Raw genomic sequence first — 23,045 nt, forward strand, 5'->3', positions numbered from 1 at the left:
GGGTGGACGAAAGCGGGTGGAAACACCGGGGGGATGGTTAGCTACTCCACGCGCTACTAACTCAACGGAGACATGCTCTATGTATTCAATAGGATGTAGTCTAAGGCTATCTGGACAGGATGGAGGGGAAAGCATTCTGGATGTAGGCTATCTGGACAGGATGGAGGGGAAAGCATTCTGGATATAGTCTATCTAGACAGGATGGAGGGGAAAGCATTCTGGATGTAGTCTATCTAGACAGGATGGAGGGGAAAGCATTCTGGATGTGGTCTATCTGGACAGGATGGAGGGGAAAGCATTTTGGATGTAGTCTATCCACAACAGAAGCTAGCCAGAGTTGGAGTTCAGATAGCCACGGTTAGCGGGTCATCAGCTATCCATTAGCTCAAAAAGCTATCGCCAGTTTTTTTGTACAGCGCGACAGACCAGAGCATACCGGACCTATTCTCTCTCCATATCCCCGGATTTCTACCGCAGGCTCTGGACATTTACACCTGGATCTTGCAGCTAGCTAGCTGCTACCTGAGTGACTATTGGCAAACTATAACTATAACTATTTTGCCAATTGAACTGGTCCCCCCTACCACACGGAACCCCACTAATCTACAGACGGAAATGCACGAGGTGGCTATAAACAGACCTTCCTCCATCTTCTACCAGCTTGCTACCTCGGCTAGCTGTCTAATTCTCACTGGACCCTTTGATCACTCGGCTAAGCATGCCTCTCCTTAATGTCAATATGCCTTGTCCATTGCTGTTCTGGTTAGTGTTTATTGGCTTATTTCACTGTAGAGCCTCTAGCCCTGCTCATTATACCTTATCCAACCTTTCAGTTCCTCCACCCACACATGCTATGACATCTTCTGTTTTCAATTATGTTTCTAGAGACAATATCTCTCTCATCATCACTCAATGCCTAGGTTTACCTCCACTGTATTCACATCCTACCATACCTTTGTCTGTACATTATACCATGAAGCTATTTTATCGCCCCAGAAACCTGCTCCTTTTACTCTCTATTCCGGACGTCACAGACGACCAATTCTCATAGCTTTTAGCCGTACCCGTATCCTCCTCCTCCTCTGTTCCTCTAGTGATGTCGAGGTGAATCCAGGCCCTGAAGTGCCTAGCTCCACTCCTATTCCCCAGGCGCTCTCTTTTGATGACTTCTGTAACCGTAATAGCCTTGGTTTCATGCATGTTAACATTAGAAGCCTCCTCCCTAAGTTTGTTTTATTCACTGCTTTAGCACACTCTGCCAACCCGGATGTCCTAGCCGTGTCTGAATCCTGGCTTAGGAAGTCCACCAAAAACTCTGAAATCTTCATCCCTAACTACAAAATTATCAGACAAGATAGAATGGCCAAAGGGGGCGGTGTTGCAATCTACTGCAGAGATAGCCTGCAGAGTTCTGTCCAACTATCCAGGTCTGTACCCAAACAATTTGAACTTCTACTTTTAAAAATCCACCTCTCTAAAAACAAGTCTCTCACCATTGCCGCTTGCTATAGATCACCCTCAGCCCCCAGCTGTGCTCTGGACACCATATGTGAACTGATTGCCCCCCATCTATCTTCAGAGCTCGTGCTGCTAGGTGACCTAAACTGGGACATGCTTAACACCCCAGCCATCCTACAATCCAAGCTTGATGCCCTCAATCTCACACAAATTATTAATGAACCCACCAGGTACCACCCCAAAGCCGTAAACACGGGCACCCTCATAGATATCACCCTAACCAACTTGCCCTCTAAATACACCTCTGCTGTTTTTAACCAAGATCTCAGCGATCACTGCCTCATTGCCTACATCCGTAATGGGTCAGCGGTCAAACAACCTCCACTCATCACTGTCAAATGCTCCCTGAAACATTTCAGCGAGCAAGCCTTTCTAATCGACCTGGCCCGGGTATCCTGGAAGGATATTGACCTCATCCCGTCAGTAGAGGATGCCTGGTTATTTTTTTTTAAATGCCTTCCTGTCCATCTTAAATAAGCATGCCCCATTCAAGAAATTTAGAACCAGGAACAGATATAGCCCTTGGTTCTCTCCAGACCTGACTGCCCTTAACTAACACAAAAACATCCTGTGGCGTTCTGCATTAGCATTGAACAGCCCCCGTGATATGCAACTTTTCAGGGAAGTTAGAAACCAATATACACAGGCAGTTAGAAAAGCCAAGGCTAGCTTTTTCAAGCAGAAATTTGCTTCCTGCAACACAAACTCAAAAGTTCTGGGACACTGTAAAGTCCATGGAGAATAAGAACACCTCCTCCCAGCTGGCCACTGCACTGAGGATAGGAAACTCTATCACCACCGATAAACCCACTATAAGAATTTCAATAAGCATTTTTCTACGGCTGGCCATGCTTTCCACCTGGCTACCCCTACTGCAGTCAACAGCACTGCACCCCCCACAGCTACTCGCCCAAGCCTTCCCCATTTTTCCTTCTCCCAAATCCATTCAGCTGATGTTCTGAAAGAGCTGCAAAATCTGGACCCCTACAAGTCAGCCGGGCTAGACAATTTGGACCCTTTCTTTCTAAAATGATCTGCCGAAATTGTTGCAACCCCTATTACTAGCCTGTTCAACCTTTCTTTCGTGTCGTCTGAGATTCCCAAAGATTGGAAAGCAGCTGCTGTCAAAGGAGGGGACACTCTTGACCCAAACTGCTACAGACCTATATCTATCCTACCCTGCCTTTCTAAGGTCTTCGAAAGCCAAGTCAACAAACAGATTACCGACCATTTCGAATCCCCCCGCACCTTCTCCACTATGCAATCTGGTTTCAGAGCTGGTCATGGGTGCACCTCAGCCACGCTCAAGGTCCTAAACGATATTGTAACCGCCATCGATAAGAAACAATACTGTGCTGCCGTATTCATTGACCTGGCCAAAGCTTTCGACTCTGTCAATCACCACATCGTCATCGGCAGACTCAATAGCCTTGGTTTCTCAAATGATTGCCTCGCCTGGTTCACCAACTACTTCTCTGATAGAGTTCAGTGTGTCAAATCGGAGGGCCTGTTGTCCGGACCTCTGGCAGTCTCTATGGGGGTGCCACAGGGTTCAATTCTTGGGCCAACTCTTTTCTCTGTATACATCAATGATGTCGCTCTTGCTGCTGGTGAGTCTCTGATCCACCTCTACGCAGACGACACCATTCTGTATACTTCTGGCCCTTCTTTGGACACCGTGTTAATTAACAACCCTCCAGACGAGCTTCAATGCCATACAACTCTCCTTCTGTGGCCTCCAACTGCTCTTAAATACAAGTAAAACTAAATGCATGCTCTTCAAGCGATCGCTGCCTGCACCGGCCCGCCTGTCCAGCATCACTACTCTGGACGGTTCTGACATAGAATATGTGGACAACTACAAATACCTAGGTGTCTGGTTAGACTGTAAACTCTCCTTCCAGACTCACATCAAACATCTCCAATCTAAAGTTAAATCTAGAATTGGCTTCCTATTTCGCAACAAAGCATCATTCAGTCATGCTGCCAAACATACCCTCGTAAAACTGACCATCCTACCAATCCTCGACTTCGGCAATGTCATTTACAAAATAGCCTCCAATACCCTACTCAACAAACTGGATGCAGTATCACAGTGCCATCCATTTTGTCACCAAAGCCCCATATACTACCCACCACTGTGACCTGTACGCTCTCGTTGGCTGGCCCTTGCTTCATACTCGTCGCCAAACCCACTGGCTCCAGGTCATCTAAAGTCCCCCCTTATCTCTGCTCACTGGTCACCATAGCAGCACCCACCATAGCAGCATCTCTGAAACTGGAAACACTTATCTCCCTCACTAGCTTTAAGCACCAGCTGTCAGAGCAGCTCACAGATCACTGCACCTGTACATAGCCCATCTATAATTTAGCCCAAACAACTACCCCTTCCCCTACTGTATGTATTTAGCTCCTTTGCACCCCATTATTTCTATTTCTGCTTTGCACTTTCTTCCACTACAAATCTACCATTCCAGTGTTTTTGTAACGGTTGTCGTCGGGAATAGAGGTCCAAAACGCAGCAGGAATGTGGATGCTCATCTTGTTATTTATTTTTAATCAAGAGAACACCAAAATAACAAAACGAAGACCGCACAAACAACAAAACAGTCTTGTCATGCTCATACAGGCAAAACAAGAAACAATCTCCCACAACACTACACCAAACAATTACCCATATATAGGACTCTCAATCAGAGGCAACGAGAAAGCACCTGCCTCCAATTGAGAGTCCAACCCCCCATTAACCTACACATAGAAATACCACAAACCAGAAAGAACATAGAAATACAAAACATAGAACATAGACCAAAACCCGGAAATAATAAATCAAACACCCTACTACATAAATCACCACCCCGAACCACATAAACAAAATACCCTCTGCCACGTCCTGACCAAACTACAATAACAAATAACCCTTATACTGGTCAGGACGTGACAGTTTTACTTGCTATATTGTATTTACTTTGCCACCATGGCCTTTTTGCCTTTACCTCCCTTATCTCACCTCATTTGCTCACATTGTATATAGACTTATTTTTCTACTGTTTTATTGACTGTATGTTTGTTTTTACTCCATGTGTAACTCTGTGTTGTTGTATGTTGTCAAACTGCTTTGCTTTATCTTGGCCAGGTCGCAATTGTAAATGAGAACTTGTTCTCAACTTGCCTACCTGGTTAAATAAAGGTGAAATAAAATAAAATAAAACAAATCTGGACAGGATGGAGGGGAAAGCATTCTGGATGTAGTCTATCTAGACAGGATGGAGGGGAAAGCATTCTGGATGTAGTCTATCTAGACAGGATAGAGGGGTAAGCATTCTGGATGTAGTCTAAGGCTATCTAGACAGGATGGAGGGGAAAGCATTCTGGATGTAGTCTATCTGGACAGGATGGAGGGGAAACCATTCTGGATGTAGTCTATCTAGACAGGATGGAGGGGTAAGCATTCTGGATGTAGGCTATCTAGACAGGATAGAGGGGTAAGCATTCTGGATGTAGTCTAAGGCTATCTAGACAGGATGGAGGGGAAAGCATTCTGGATGTAGTCTATCTGGACAGGATGGAGGGGAAACCATTCTGGATGTAGTCTATCTAGACAGGATGGAGGGGTAAGCATTCTGGATGTAGTCTATCTGGACAGGATGGAGGGGAAACCATTCTGGATGTAGTCTATCTAGACAGGATGGAGGGGTAAGCATTCTGGATGTAGTCTATCTGGACAGGATGGAGGGGAAACCATTCTGGATGTAGTCTATCTAGACAGGATGGAGGGGTAAGCATTCTGGATGTAGTCTATCTGGACAGGATGGAGGGGAAACCATTCTGGATGTAGTCTATCTAGACAGGATGGAGGGGTAAGCATTCTGGATGTAGTCTATCTGGACAGGATGGAGGGGAAACCATTCTGGATGTAGTCTATCTAGACAGGATGGAGGGGTAAGCATTCTGGATGTAGGCTATCTAGACAGGATGGAGGGGTAAGCATGCATCTCATTGATCTGAGTTATAATCAGTCTCCTTCCTCTTTCCCCTCTGCCATATGATTACTGTCCTGCAATAACCTGGTTATCAGACCATGCTGGTTCATTTATCCAACACTGAACTCTCTCACTCACACACACACACACACACACACACACACACACACACACACACACACACACACACAACCACACACACACACACACACACACACACACACACACACACACACACACACACACACACACACACACACCCCAGTGCTCAACCTCTCCCTTAGCTCTCTTCCTCCCCATTGATTGTGTGGTCAGATGCTGTCACCCGTGGAGTCAATGTAAGTTACACAGTTAGTCTCTCAGCAAACACAGGTTTATTTACCAAAGGAGCCAGCTCCTCCCCTGCCTCCCCCACCATGTTACTGGAAAGGGAGAAGGAAGGATGGAGAAGGAGGGTTGTATAACTATAGACTATGATTTCCTGCTGAGCACATATCACATATTCCATTTTTTGTTGTGTGTGTGTGAACGTGTGTGTGTGTGCATGCATTTTTTGTTGTGTTTGTGTGTGTGTGTACGTGTGTGTGTGTGCATGTGTGTGTGTGTGTGTGTGTGTGTGTACGTGTGTGTGTGAACGTGTGTGTGTGTGTGTGTGTGTGTGTGTGTGTGTGTGTGTGCATGTGTGTGTGTGTGTGTGTGTGTGTGTGTGTGTGTGTGTGTGCATGCATTTATGTGTGTGCATGTCTATTGCGTAGGTAGAGCAGGACATTATCAGTGTGATATGCAGCAGCTGTTTGGGATCAGAGTTCTCCCACTGAGAGACAAAGGACGCTGATTGGCGCCAGTCTAGGATAGATTATCAGTTTATGTTCACCAGGACCACAGGTGCATAATTGAACAGGTACTGGCCACTCAGGCTCTGTGGCCAAAACACTTAACCACTAGTTTTGTAAGGAACCTGATGCCCCTCTGCTTGGCACTCAACATCAAAAGGTTCTTCACAGTCATTCTTATTCCCATGTAAAATAGCCTTTTGAGCGACAGAAACATTACCCATAATAACCCCCCCTGATAAATGCTCAGAATAGAAAGAAAAAATGACCAGGAAGTCTGAAAACACAGACTGAGTGGGCGGGGAGTAGAGTGAGATTGAAAACACCTGTGTCAAGCAACATGGACTCAGTGAGCAGTGTGATTATCTCAAGCAAATGTTCTGCAACCTCAAACAACATCTAATCCTGTCGTACATCACATCATATCAGTTAACTAGTTAGCCCAAATGGAACTGTCAGCACGGTTTATCAAGATAGCTTGCTAGTTATTCTTGGACTATTTCAGTTGGGGTACAATTCATAACGTACATACATACATACATACATACATACATACATACATACATACATACATACATACATACATACATACATACATACATACACACACACACACACACACACACACACACACACACACACACACACACACACACACACACACACACACACACACACACACACACACACATACTGTCACGACCTGACCATAGAGAGCCCTTGTTTCTCTATGGTGTAGTAGGTTAGGGGGTTTTCTAGTCTTTCCATTTCTATGTTGGTGCTCTTAGTATGGTTCCAATTAGAGGCAGCTGATGTTCGTTGTCTCTAATTGGGGATCATACTTAAGGGTTCCCTGTTCCCACCTGCTTTGTGGGATATTGTTTGTGTTAGTGTGTTTAGCAGTATGGCTTTCACGGGCGTTTTAGGTTTGTTTATTGTTTGGGTAGTTTCACTATGTAATAAAGTATGTGGAACTCAACTCACGCTGCGCCTTGGTCCGCTCCTTTAAATGTTCCTGACACATACATACACACACATACATACTGAACATAAATACAAATGAAACATGCAACAATTAGAGTTACAGAGTTTACTACTGCTGATTACTTAGTGTACTACTACTACCTGCAGGTAAGCTCCCTATACCCTACACCCTAAACCCTATACAATACACCCTTACCACCAGAGCTTACCTACTACTGCTGATGACTGGTGCACTACTACTACTGGCAGGTAAGCACCCTTTACACTATACCCTATACCCTACACCCTTCACCTAACCCACTGGCTCCAGGTCATCTACAAGACCCTGCTAGGTAAAGTCCCCCCTTATCTCCGCTCACTGGTCACATAGCAGCACCCACCTGTAGCACGCGCTCCAGCAGGTATATCTCGCTGGTCACCCCTAAAGCCAACTCCTCCTTTGGCCGTCTCTCCTTCCAGTTCTCTGCTGCCAATGACTGGAACGAACTACAAAAATCTGTTAAACTGGAAACACTTATCTCCCTCACTAGCTTTATGTACCAGCTGTCAGAGCAGCTCACAGATCACTGCACCTGTACATAGCCCATCTATAATTTAGCCCAAACAACTACCTCTTCCCCTACGGTATTTATTTATTTTGCTCCTTTGCACCCCATTATTTCTATTTCTACTTTGCACTTTCTTCCACTACAAATCTACCATTCCAGTGTTTTACTTGCTATATTGTATTTACTTTGCCACCATGGCCTTTTTGCCTTTACCTCCCTTATCTCACCTCATTTGCTCACATTGTATATAGACTTATTTTTCTACTGTATTATTGACTGTATGTTTGTTTTTACTCCATGTGTAACTCTGTGTTGTTGTATGTGTTGAACTGCTTTGCTTTATCTTGGCCAGGTCGCAATTGTAAATGAGAACTTGTTCTCAACTTGCCTACCTGGTTAAATAAAATAAACACCTTATACCCTATACCCCCTTACCACCAGAGCTTACCTACTACTGCTGATGACTGGTGTACTGGTACTACTGGCAGGTAAGCACCCTATACCCTACACCCTGTACCCTACACCCTATACCCTACACCCTATACCCTACACCCTGTACCCTACACCCTGTACCCTACACCCTATACCCTACACCCTGTACCCTACACCCTATACCCTACACCCTGTACCCTACACCCTGTACCCTACACCCTGTACCCTACACCCTATACCCTACACCCTATACCCTACACCCTATATCCTACACCCTATATCCTACACCCTATACCCTACACCCTATATCCTACACCCTATACCCTACACCCTATATCCTACACCCGGTTGGACATAGTGCCAAATTCTCTAGAACAGCTCTGTTGGACATTCCTGCAGTCAGCATGCCAATTGGACGCTCCCTCAAAACCTGAGACATCTGTGGCATTGTGTTGTGTGACAAAACTGCACATTTTAGAGTGGCCTTTTATTTTCCCCAGCACAAGGTGCACCTGTGTAATGATTATGCGGCTTAATCAGCTTCTTGATATGCCCCACCTGTCAGGTGGATGGATTATTTTGGTAAAGGAGAAATACTAACTAACAGGGATGTAAACAAATTGGTGCACAAAATTTGAGAGAAATATGTGACCAACACTTTACATATTGCGTTTATAATTGTTTTCAGTATATATAACAGCCTTCCAAAAAACCCTGATAAAGGCATAGAGCTGAAAATGTGATGGTTTTATGAATGAAGGCTTAGAGCTGAAAATGTGATGGTTTTATGAATAAAGAAGCATTTTTATTACCTTCCACAAGGCTCTGACGAAGGCCAAGAGGTGACAGCTCAAAGAGGAAAATCATTGTTTCTGTTTTGACCTGCAATAACCTCATTCAGATGGGCCAGTGCTAATACGACTACTGAATACGACCTTTCATTGAATATGACCTTCCATTGAATATGACCTTCCATTGAATATGACCCTCCATTGAATATGACCTTCTAAGAATGACTGGATTGTTTTCTCACAGTGTGATACACCAAGAAAAGAGGGTTCCTCCAGGGTTCTAATGGATGGTTCTATGTGAAACCATATTGACTCAAAGGACCCTATGTGGCCTTCACTGGTTCTTTGCTCTTTAGTGAGTGAGACTGTCATTCCAGTTGATCTAGTCTGTGGTGTGATGTCATTACATGTTACATGACCAGTGATGGTGTCTTGTGGAAGACTCACGTACTGTATGGCCTTGTGTCTATTGACAACGGATGTCTAAATCAATGGTTCTCAATGATCTCTTCAGGGTAGTTATGGGGAAATAAAGCTTCCTGAAGTATTTCCATTCAAATAGGTTTGTTACTCAGAGCTTCATTATCCGTTCCCGGTGCACATTAGTGACATTTGCGGGTCAGCAACAAATAGCAGCGTGTGATAATCAGTTTTTTTTTTCCCTTAATCAAAACTCTGTGTTGCAGCGGTAAATTGTCTTTAGCAAGCCTACAGTCTGTTGGATTGGCAGATTCACATTTTACATCATTCTTCCCTTGTTGCCTTCAGCTTTACTATGTGTCTAAAACAGAATCTATGGTATTATTTAGGATGATTTTTTTTTTTTTTTTACAATCGCTAGGACCCATTTCTCAATACTTAGGTCACTTTTTCAAAACTCTTCACACTGTTCTCCTAACCAACTTTCACCTTGGCACAGCAGTTAATTTCACATCCAAAATGCACTAAAACTACCAAAACACTTCATACATGTCTCAAATCAGCACATTCTTCCATAACACTAGCAAAGGATGTCACCCAACAAGCCCACATTGTCAATGTTTTCTTTTGTCAAATGTCTTTACAAAACAAGAATGACACCTCTCTACTGTTTAGAATTCACTGCAGTATATGTTACAGGAATGAATCAGACATGATGCAATATACTTCAATATGTTTTATGTCATTTTTTGGCATTGAGTGATTCCAAAATACAAGAATGTGTATGTACACAATCTACCGATACAGGTACAGTAGCAATGATAGTCAATGATAGTCTTCTGCGTTTGGCCACAGGTTCTCATCCACATCACATGTCATCTTGGGCAATACACATAGGAAATAATATTTTGACATGCCTGGTCCATCCTTGGCAATCTTCTGCAGATATGTCCAGGCATCCAGCATTCATTGCGTCCAGGAGGGACATTTGATCATGTGGATGGTGGTCATAAACCTTCCACCTCCATACCGCTCTGTGTCTGCACGAGAGTGGTGAAATGTCACATTGTCCCATACAATTACAAACGTTGGCCGATTCCGCCTCACTGCAACCCTTTCCTCACCTGACACAACCCTTCCATAGAGGTCACCCAGGAATGAAATGCTCGGTGTTGTATGGTCCAATTAGCGGTTTGTGTAACAGCAATCCATCAGAGGATACTGCTGCACACATTGTGATGTTGGCACCCATCTGGCCCAGGACATCCACTGTGGCTCTTTTCCCAATCACATTCCTTCCAAGCCCCCATGTTTTGGCCAAGTTGAAACCAGCCTCATCCACAAAGATGAATATGTGGGGTGTTTGCCTGGCTTCAATCTCCATGACTCTCTAAAATAAATCCACAAATCCACAAGAGTTAGGCTAGTACGGTAGTTTACATTATACCTAAAAACATGCCATTGTGTGTCTCTGCCCTATTTGGTTTTGTTCAAAACCAGTTGTGTATTTTATAGTCATCTTACCTGGACATATTGGACCTGAGTTGCTTGACTTGTTCAGAGTTCCTCTCAAAGGGGTTAGTGTACAACTGCTGCTTCATCCTGACTTGATGTTTCAGGACTCTAGAAATAGTTATGTTTACATTGTGAATATTTCCAAATGTAATGTTGGCTGCCAACAGTCTGTCCTGAATCTCTGTGAGTTGTATGCTATTGTTTCTGAATACCATATCAACGATTGCAGATTCCTGCACAGCAGTGAGAATCCTACCTCTCCCGCCTGTGGGGGGTAACTGTTTGGTCCTAAGCAGAAATACACAAACAATTACACACAAGTGGGTTTGGAGGCTTTGCTCAATTTCCTTCTGTAATGTGCAGTTCAGTCAGATGCCCTTGCAGAATGCACATCTTACCTGTTGTTTTGCCGGAAATTTCTCACAATAGATGCCACTGTTGAGCGCTACAGATTTGGATTGATAGATCATGATTTATTACATGCTCAATTATAGTAGCCCTAATCTCATCGGAGACTACAGCTCTTGATCTTCCTCTCAGTCTTCTTCCACCACTCGTACGTACTCCTCTCCCTCTCCCAGCCACTCTTCTTCCTCTGTCAGCCACTTCTCTATCTCTGGCTGGGTCCATGTTTACATTACAGTACAGCATTATTCCTAAGATGTCCCCTTTTGTATAGATGGTAATGTAATTGAAAGACTAACACCTGTGTAGGTGTTCAGCTACAATGGGAATCAGCTGTGGTTGGTCTATTTGTTTTGATAGTATTTCATTTTTTAGATTTGGAATATATTTCAATACGGTATTACTGTAGAAATGTAGCAGATTGCTGTCTTATTCAATTTTGTGTTATTTTAGGTTTTGAACTTAAGTTCAACCGTTTTAGTGGTGGTTGTGTCTGAGTGAGAAAAGAATTCATGAAATATGAAAGATGTAGTCATTGAATGCATTTTGTTCCAAAGCAATGAAAATGATCCACAGTTTAGCCCACATAGACTGCTGTTGGGTTCACTGTGAGAAGAGTTTTGAAAAAGTGACCTAAGTATTGAGAAATGGGTCCTATTGATTGTAAAAAAACTAAGACTGAAGCTTGTACTATACTAAATACAACACATTATTTAGGATGATTAAGACTGAAGCTTGTACTATACTAAATACAACACATTATTTAGGATGATTAAGACTGAAGCTTGTACTATACTAAATACAACACATTATTTAGGATGATTAAGACTGAAGCTTGTACTATACTAAATACAACACATTATTTAGGATGATTAAGACTGAAGCTTGTACTATACTAAATACAACACATTATTTAGGATGATTAAGACTGAAGCTTGTACTATACTAAATACAACACATTATTTAGGATGATTAAGACTGAAGCTTGTACTATACTAAATACAACACATTATTTAGGATGATTAAGACTGAAGCTTATACTATACTAAATACAACACATTATTTAGGATGATTAAGACTGAAGCTTATACTATACTAAATACAACACATTATTTAGGATGATTAAGACTGAAGCTTGTACTATACTAAATACAACACATTATTTAGGATGATTAAGACTGAAGCTTGTACTATACTAAATACAACACATTATTTAGGATGATTAAGACTGAAGCTTGTACTATACTAAATACAACACATTATTTAGGATGATTAAGACTGAAGCTTGTACTATACTAAATACAACACATTATTTAGGATGATTAAGACTGAAGCTTGTACTATACTAAATACAACACATTATTTAGGATGATTAAGACTGAAGCTTATACTATACTAAATACAACACATTATTTAGGATGATTAAGACTGAAGCTTATACTATACTAAATACAACACATTATTTAGGATGATTAAGACTGAAGCTTGTACTATACTAAATACAACACATTATTTAGGATGATTAAGACTGAAGCTTGTACTATACTAAATACAACACATTATTTAGGATGATTAAGACTGAAGCTTGTACTACACTAAATACAACACATTATTTAGGATGATTAAGACTGAAGCTTATACTATACTAAATACAACACATTATTTAGGATGATTAAGACTGAAGCTTATACTATACTAAATACAACACATTATTTAGGATGATTAAGACTGAAGCTTATACTATACTAAATACAACACATTATTTAGGATGATTAAGACTGAAGCTTGTACTATACTAAATACAACACATTATTTAGGATGATTAAGACTGAAGCTGATACTATACTAAATACAACACATTATTTAGGATGATTAAGACTGAAGCTTATACTATACTAAATACAACACATTATTTAGGATGATTAAGACTGAAGCTTGTACTATACTAAATACAACACATTATTTAGGATGATTAAGACTGAAGCTTATACTATACTAAATACAACACATTATTTAGGATGATTAAGACTGAAGCTTATACTATACTAAATACAACACATTATTTAGGATGATTAAGACTGAAGCTTATACTATACTAAATACAACACATTATTTAGGATGATTAAGACTGAAGCTTGTACTATACTAAATACAACACATTATTTAGGATGATTAAGACTGAAGCTGATACTATACTAAATACAACACATTATTTAGGATGATTAAGACTGAAGCTTATACTATACTAAATACAACACATTATTTAGGATGATTAAGACTGAAGCTTGTACTATACTAAATACAACACATTATTTAGGATGATTAAGACTGAAGCTGATACTATACTAAATACAACACATTATTTAGGATGATTAAGACTGAAGCTGATACTATACTAAATACAACACATTATTTAGGATGATTAAGACTGAAGCTGATACTATACTAAATACAACACATTATTTAGGATGATTAAGACTGAAGCTGATACTAAACTAAATACAACACATTATTTGAACAGTGCAGTGTAGTTTCACATAACTATTTGAAAACTATTTTCTAAATAGTTCGCCTTCAATGGGATTCAACCTCACAACCTCACGTTCTTGAATGTTCCATAGTTACCTACTCTACCTGCTTAGCTACCAGTCAGTTTTAATTACATGTACAAAATCCTAACTAGGTGTATAAGTACGATAATCAGTAAAGGTCGATGTTTGAAAGCAGGTTCATGAAAGAAAGCACCGGAACCTGTAGGAAATCAATGTGATCTCGCAAAATTAGCGAAATCAGTTGGATCTCGCATTTTTTTCGCAACACACGGTTTGAAAAAAGCACCTGCTCAAACGAAGCTTCGGACGTCACTGATGATGTAATGCTGATAAAGTGATACACGTATCGGAACACTGCTTTTGAAGTTAGCTGCTTGGCGATTGCGACGCATGCCTCGGAACTCCACTTGCCTCGGAACTCCACATGCCTCGGATGCCCACTTGCCTCGGAACTCCACTTGCCTCGGAACTCCACTTGCCTCGGAACTCCACTTGCCTCGGAACTCCACTTGCCTCGGAACTCCACATGCCTCGGAACTCCACTTGCCTCGGAACTCCACTTGCCTCGGAACTCCACTTGCCTCGGAACTCCACTTGCCTCGGAACTCCACTTGCCTCGGAACTCCACTTGCCTCGGAACTCCACTTGCCTCGGAACTCCACTTGCCTCGGAACTCCACTTGCCTCGGAACTCCACTTGCCTCGGAACTCCAGTATTAAAAACGGAACTTCACTACTTCAGGGACCCTCAGCTGTTCCAGCGCTAGCACACCTGGTTCACCTTCTCAATAACAACACCTATGGAATATTAACAACACAATATTGCTAACCCTGTATGATTCTTCAAAAAGGTTATTTGTATAACCTTTGAGATTGAGGAAAGATCATTACAGCTTAAAGGGAAGGGTGGAATGTGGACTGAAAGGGGAGGGTGGACTGTGGGCTGAAAGGGGAGGGTGGACTGTGGGCTGAAAGGGGAGGGTGGACTGTGGGCTGAAAGGGGAGGGTGGACTGTGGGCTGAAAGGGGAGGGTGGACTGTGGGCTGAAAGGGGAGGGTGGACTGTGGGCTGAAAGGGGAGGGTGGACTGTGGGCTGAAAGGGGAGGGTGGACTGTGGGCTGAAAGGGGAGGGTGGACTGTGGGCTGAAAGGGGAGGGTGGACTGTGGGCTGAAAGGGGAGGGTGGACTGTGGGCTGAAAGGGGAGGGTGGACTGTGGGCTGAAAGGGGAGGGTGGACTGTGGGCTGAAAGGGGAGGGTGGACTGTGGACTGAAAGGGGAGGGTGGACGGTGGACTGAAAGGGGAGGGTGACGGTGGACTGAAAGGGGAGGGTGGACTGTGGGCTGAAAGGGGAGGGTGGACTGTGGACTGAAAGGGGAGGGTGGACTGTGGACTGAAAGGGGAGGGTGGACTGTGGACTGAAAGGGGAGGGTGGAATGTGGGCTGAAAGGGGAGGGTGGACTGTGGACTGAAAGGGGAGGGTGGACTGTGGGCTGAAAGGGGAGGGTGGACTGTGGGCTGAAAGGGGAGGGTGGAATGTGGGCTGAAAGGGGAGGGTGGACTGTGGGCTGAAAGGGGAGGGTGGACTGTGGGCTGAAAGGGGAGGGTGGACTGAAAGGGGACGGTGGACTGTGGACTGAAAGGGGAGGGTGGACTGTGGGCTGAAAGGGGAGGGTGGAATGTGGGCTGAAAGGGGACGGTGGACTGTGGACTGAAAGGGGAGGGTGGACTGTGGGCTGAAAGGGGAGGGTGGAATGTGGACTGAAAGGGGAGGGTGGACTGTGGGCTGAAAGGGAAGGGTGGAATGTGGACTGAAAGGGGACGGTGGACTGTGGACTGAAAGGGGAGGGTGGACTGTGGACTGAAAGGGGACGGTGGACTGTGGGCTGAAAGGGGAGGGTGGACTGAAAGGGGACGGTGGACTGTGGACTGAAAGGGGAGGGTGGACTGTGGGCTGAAAGGGGAGGGTGGAATGTGGGCTGAAAGGGGAGGGTGGACTGAAAGGGGACGGTGGACTGTGGACTGAAAGGGGAGGGTGGACGGTGGACTGAAAGGGGAGGGTGGACTGTGGGCTGAAAGGGGAGGGTGGACGGTGGACTGAAAGGGGAGGGTGGACTGTGGGCTGAAAGGGGAGGGTGGACTGTGGGCTGAAAGGGGAGGGTGGACTGTGGGCTGAAAGGGGAGGGTGGACGGTGGACTGAAAGGGGAGGGTGGACTGTGGGCTGAAAGGGGAGGGTGGACGGTGGACTGTGGGGTTTACAATCAATGTAAAGTGGATGAAATGGCTATGATTATTGCTTGCTGATCTACAAGGCATGTGAATGATACTTAGAAAGAAAGGTGCTATCTACAACCTAAAGGGGTTATTTGGCTGTCCCCATAGGAGAACCCTTTGAAGAACCCTGTTGGAGAACCCTCTCCCATGAGGACACCTGAAGAACCCTGTTGGAGAACCCTTTTTTTGTGTAGAGAGAGAGAGACTGTCCTCCCAGCCCAACAACAGAGAGAGACTGTCCTCCCAGCCCAACAACAGAGAGACTGTCCTCACAGCACAACAACAGAGAGAGACTGTCCTCCCAGCACAACAACAGAGAGAGACTGTCCTCCCAGAACAACAACAGAGAGAGACTGTCCTCCCAGCACAACAACAGAGAGAGACTGTCCTCCCAGAACAACAACAGAGAGAGACTGTCCTCCCAGAACAACAACAGAGAGAGACTGTCCTCCCAGCACAACAACAGAGAGAGACTGTCCTCCCAGCACAACAACAGAGAGAGACTGTCCTCCCAGCACAACAACAGAGAGAGACTGTCCTCCCAGCACAACAACAGAGAGAGACTGTCCTCCCAGCACAACAACAGAGAGAGACTGTCCTCCCAGAACAACAACAGAGAGAGACTGTCCTCCCAGAACAACAACAGAGAGAGACTGTCCTCCCAGAACAACAACAGAGAGAGACTGTCCTCCCAGAACAACAACAGAGAGAGACTGTCCTCCCAGCACAACAACAGAGAGAGACTGTCCTCCCAGAACAACAACAGAGAGAGACTGTCCTCCCAGCCCAACAACAGAGAGAGACTGTCCTCCCAGCCCAACAACAGAGAGAGACTGTCCTCCCAGAACAACAACAGAGAGAGACTGTCCTCCCAGAACAACAACAGAGAGAGACTGTCCTCCCAGAACAACAACAGAGAGAGACTGTTCTCCTAGAACAACAGAGAGAGACTGTCCTCCCAGAACAACAACAGAGAGAGACTGTCCTCCCAGAACAACAACAGAGAGAGACTGTCCTCCCAGAACAACAACAGAGAGAGACTGTCCTCCCAGAACAACAACAGAGAGAGACTGTCCTCCCAGAACAACAACAGAGAGAGACTGTCCTCCCAGAACAACAACAGAGAGAGACTGTCCTCCCAGAACAACAACAGAGAGAGACTGTCCTCCCAGAACAACAACAGAGAGAGACTGTCCTCCCAGAACAACAACAGAGAGAGACTGTCCTCCCAGAACAACAACAGAGACAGACTGTCCTCCCAGAACAACAACAGAGAGAGACTGTCCTCCCAGAACAACAACAGAGAGAGACTGTACTCCCAGAACAACAACAGAGAGAGACTGTCCTCCCAGCACAACAACAGAGAGAGACTGTCCTCCCAGAACAACAACAGAGAGAGACTGTCCTCCCAGAACAACAACAGAGAGAGACTGTCCTCCCAGAGGCAGTGTAGACATATGATTACTATGCCAATAAAGCCCTTAAATGGGGGGGGGGAAGAGAGAGAGAGAACATGGTGAGTGACAGACGGGGTTGGTTCGGTCCAGTTAATCGTTAGTAATGATAGAGATACAGTAGAATTTCACCCTGGCAACCAGAGGGCAATACAAACACATACTCCCACACACAGAGATGTGCAGCCACACATACATACACAAACAATGATTTGACCTCAGAAACACAAAACAGGTACTGTAGAATTAATTAGTATCTAATCAAACAAACATAAGCACTGCTACAGCAACACAAGCCCAGGTTTCTAGATGAGATTAGACCCCACGGTACTGGGACGGATAAGGAAGCATCCCTGCTGTACCTTGGTGTGTGTGTTATCAAATCTCCCTTCAATAATGTGTCTCTAAAGTGGTCATACACGTGGCAGGAGGTTAGGAAGTGCAGCTCAGTTTCCACCTCATTTTGTGGGCAGTGTGCACATAGCCTGTCTTCTCTTGAGAGCCAGGTCTGCCTTCGGCGGCCTCTCTCGATAGCAAGGCTATGCTCACTGAGTCTGTACATAGTCAAAGTTTTTCTTAACTTTGTGTCAGTCCCAGTGGTCAGGTATTCTGCTTCTGTGTACTCTCTGTTTAGGGCCAAATAGCATTCTAGTTTGCTCTGTTTGTTTGGTAAATTCTTTCCAATGTGTCAAGTAATTATCTTTTTGTTTTCTCATGATTTGGTTGGCTCTAATTGTGTTGCTGTCCTGGGGCTCTGTGGTGTCTGTGTTTGTGAACAGAGCCCCAGGATCAGCTCTCTTGAATTGAATTTAATTGAATAAGGGATTTATTGGCATGGGAAACATATGTTAACATTGCCAAAGCAAGTGAAGTAGATAAGATACAAAAGTGAAATAAACAAAAATGTACAGTAAACTGTGTTTACTGTAAATGTACAGTAAACACTCGCAAGTTCCAAAAGAATAAAGACATTGCAAATGTCACAACACTATATATAGACATAATAACGATGTACAAATGGTTAAAGTACAAAAGGGAAAATAAATAAACATAAATATAGGTTGTATTTACAATGGTGTTTGTTCTTCACTGGTTTACCTTTTCTTGTGGCAACAGGTCACACATCTTGCTGCTGTGATGGCACACTGTGGTATTTCACCCAGTAGATATGGGAGTTGATCAAAATCGAGTTTGTTTTTTAATTCTTTGTAGGTCTGTGTAATCTGAGGGAAATATATGTCTCTAGTATAGTCATACATTTGGCAGGAGGTTAGGAAGTGCAGCTGTTTCCACCTAATTTTGTGGGCAGTGTGCACATAGCTCTCAATAGAAGACAGACTATGTCTGCCTACGGCAGCCTTTCTCAATAGCAAGGCTCACTGAGTCTGTACATAGTCAAAGCTTTCCTTAAGTTTGGGTCAGTCACAGTGGTCAGGTATTCTGCCACCGTGTCCTCTCTGTTTCTGGCCAAATAGCATTCTAGTTTGCTCAGTTTTTTTGTTAATTCTTTCCAATGTGTTAAGTAATTATCTTTTTGTTTTCTCATGATTTGGTTGGGTCTAGTTGTGTTGCTGTCCTGGGGCTCTGTGGGGTGTGTTTGTGTTTGTGAACAGAGCCCCAGGAGCATCTTGCTTAGGGGACTCTTCTCCAGGTCATCTCTCTGTAGGTGAGGGCTTTGTTATGGAAGGTCCGGGAATCGCTTCCTTCGCTCTCTCTCGCTTTCTCTCTCAAGAGAGTGCATCATTATAGCATAGTTATATATTTGTTCTCTCCCTCCCCTCCCCCTCTCTCAGATATGCACGGGACATTCATGGTGTTGCTTCCTCTCAGCATGATCATCATGGTTGTCGGGGGACTGATGGGGTTCATCGGCCTGCTGGCCAGAGCTTACCTACTACTGCTGATGACTGGTGTACTGTTACTACTGGGAGGTAAGCACCCTATACCCTACACCTTATACACTACACCCTACGCCCTATACCCTATGCCCTATACCCTACGCCCTACACCCTACGCCCTATACCCTACGCCCTACCCCCTTACCACCAGAGCTTACCTACTACTGCTGATGACTGGTGTACTGTTACTACTGGGAGGTAAGCACCCTATACCCTATACCCTACACCCTATACCCTATACCCTACACCCTATACCCTACGCCCTATACCCTACGCCTTATACCCTACACCCTATATACCTTATACCCTAAACCTTATACCCTACGCCCTAAACCCTACGCCTTATACCTTATACCCTACACTCTATACCTACACTCTATATACCTTATACCCTACACCTTATACCCTACACCCTGCACTCTACACCCTACGCCTTATACCTTATACCCTACACCCGGCACTCTACACCCTACGCCCTACACTCTACATCCTATACCTTATACCCTACACCCTATACCTTATACCCTACACTCTACACCCTAAACCCTACACTCTATACCCTAAACCCTACGCCCTACACCCTATACCTTATACCCTACACCCTACACCCTACGCCCTACACCCTATACCCTACACCCTATACCCTATACCCTACACCCTCTACCCTACACCCTACACCTTATACAAGCCCCACCACCAAACCACGACAGTTTATATATTATACTGACCACTTTCCACTCATTTATATTCAAAGTACACTGAACAAAAATATAAATGCAATAATTTCAACAATGTTACTGAGTTACAGTTTATATGAGGACATCAGTCAGCTGAAATAAATTCATTAGGTCCTAATCTATGGACTAGTGGTTAGAGCAGCAGGTAGCCTAGTGGTTAGAGCAGCAGGTAGCCTAGTGGTTAGAGCAGCAGGTAGCCTAGTGGTTAGAGCAGCAGGTAGCCTAGTGGTTAGAGCAGCAGGTAGCCTAGTGGTTAGAGCAGCAGGTAGCCTAGTGGTTAGAGCAGCAGGTAGCCTAGTGGTTAGAGCAGCAGGTAGCCTAGTGGTTAGAGCAGCAGGTAGCCTAGTGGTTAGAGCAGCAGGTAGCCTAGTAACTGAAAGGTTGCAAGTTTGAATCCCCGAGCTGACAAGGTACAAATCTGTTGTTCTGCCCCTGAACAAGGCAGTTAACCCACTGTTCCTAGGCCGTCATTGAAAATAAGAATGTGTTCTTAACTGACTTGCCTAGTTAAACAAAGGTCAAATATAAAACTCTAACCACTAGGCTACCTGCCGCCCCAGGTAGGCAGCTGTTGGTAACAGATGCCTTAAAAATCTAAAAAACACCATTTGTCTCATGCAGCACGACAAATCTCCTTTGCATATATTTGATCAGGCTGTTGACTGTGGAATGGCACAACAATGGGCCTCAGGATCTCGTCACGGTATGGCCATTGATAAAATACAATAGTGTTTTTGGTGTCCGTAACTTATGCCTGCCCAGCCATAACCCCATTCTGTTCACAATGTTAACATCAGCGAACCGCTCGCCCACACAACACCATGCACGTGGTCTGCGGTTGTGAGGCAGAAACATTTCTGGGATCTTTTCTTTCAGCTCATGAAACATGGGAAACATGGTTATGACCATGTTATAACGCTGGGTGTCAAGTAAAGTGTTACCAAATGATCTATGACATACTTTGGTCCACACCAGTCTCAAAAACAAGTGGTTTTGGAAACGATGTGCACCTGGTGCCTCACTACAGAAATGTACAGAATGCCCCAAGGTATGTTCATTATGGCATTAGTAGCATTTGGATTGCAAACTGGAAACTGCATATCCTGAGGCAGTATTTATTGTAGCTGGGGACTTTAATAAAGGAAATATGAGGAAAATGCTACAGAAATTCTATCAACATGTCTCCTGTGTTACACGCGCAACATGGACCCTGAATCATTGCTACTCTCCCTTCCTGATACGGCTACAAGGCCCTCCCCCGCACTCGCTTTGGCAAATCAGATCACGCCTCCATTCTGCTCCTCCCCACCTATAGGCAGAAAGTTAAGCAGGAAGCACCCATGGTAAGGACTGTTCAACATTGGTCTGACCAATCAGAATCTATGCTTTAAGATTGTTTTGATCACACGGACTGGGAAATGTTGCTGGTCGCTTCTGAGAATAGTACCGACGTATACACTGACTCGGTGAATGGGTTAATGAGGAAGTGCATGGAGGACGTCGTCCGTGACAAGGACCGACTAGATGCGTTTTCCCGACATGCCGTTCTGCACACCACTGTTGTACTGCGCCGTTATTTGCTTGTTTACCTGTTAGCTCGCGCCATTCTTGCCATTCTCCTTTGACCTCTCATCAACTAGCTGTTTTTAACCACAGGACTGTCGCTGACTTGTTGTGGTGGTTAATTTCTGTATTAATCAAATTAGTAGAGACAAACTTATCGCACAAGTCAGAGTTATACTTCAACTAAATCTTTATTGACTTATTAATAAGGGAACAGGTTACAACAACACATGCATACAAGGTGAATCGATTGAGTGCTGGAATAATACAGAGAGGCAACGGGTTTATATAGAAACCCAAGAACTGCTTAGTCATGGTTGGTTCCACCCCTCCCCAGCAGATCAAGTCATCAAAAGCTCCCTTGTTTTCTTCTTCGTGGCCAGGTGTATCGGGTCACAGCGGACAAACAAATGATAACGGCAGTTCCGTGTTACTCCCTTTCTCTACCAAGCTAGCCTCCGTTCTCTTCTATCTCCCCACAGCTGAGCCCTTGGAGGACAGTAAAGGAACACGACAGGCTGAAGAACTGTGGTCACTTCTCAGTGGTTCTTTGTCATAATGCCGTGTGACCAGGTTACTCAGAAGCAAAGATACATTGAAACAATACAGATCTATCTGTTCCTCAAGCTGATCTCTATCCCATGTCCTTGACTACACGTCTAGACCAGCTGCGGGGAGTGAGTGTGGAAAAGATAAACCCTCCTTTCTTAGAAGCATAGCATTGGCACTAAAGAAATGTCTCTACTATTGTTAAGCATATTAATTGTTAACTATATATATATATTAAACAAATCAGGTAAATATGTGATTTTTCTTTCACACTGGATGTTTTGTGGTTGTATCAACCATTGTAGGTAGCAACCAATGTAACTCTAGAAACCGTCGTGCGTGAAAATCTCAGGAGGCCGTCCGTTTCTGAGATAACTGGAACCGGCACGCCTGGCTTTGATGATCATACCACACTCAGTGGCTCAGGTCACTCGTTTTGCCCATTATAACGTTCAATTGAACAGTAACTGAATGCCTTGATGCCTGTCTGCCTGCTTTATATAACAAGCCACGGTCACATGACACATTGTCTGTAGGAGTAATCCATTTTCGTGAACGGGGGGGGGGGGGGGGGGGGTGTACCTAATATA

The 23,045-nt window shown here is 44.2% G+C and overlaps 1 protein-coding gene across 1 annotated transcript in view; it reads left to right on the plus strand.

Moving 5' to 3' along the window:
* LOC115170526 (transmembrane protein 114) overlaps positions 1-23,045 on the plus strand; it is a 36,340-nt gene that overhangs the window by 11,895 nt on the left and 1,400 nt on the right. The window contains exon 3 of the mRNA XM_029726741.1: positions 19,502-19,639. Within this exon, the coding sequence (XP_029582601.1) occupies positions 19,502-19,639 (138 nt within the window). The remainder of the gene's footprint in view (positions 1-19,501; positions 19,640-23,045) is intronic.

This window comes from Salmo trutta, chromosome 32 (genome assembly GCF_901001165.1).
Source record: "Salmo trutta chromosome 32, fSalTru1.1, whole genome shotgun sequence".
Classification (NCBI taxonomy): domain Eukaryota; kingdom Metazoa; phylum Chordata; class Actinopteri; order Salmoniformes; family Salmonidae; genus Salmo; species Salmo trutta.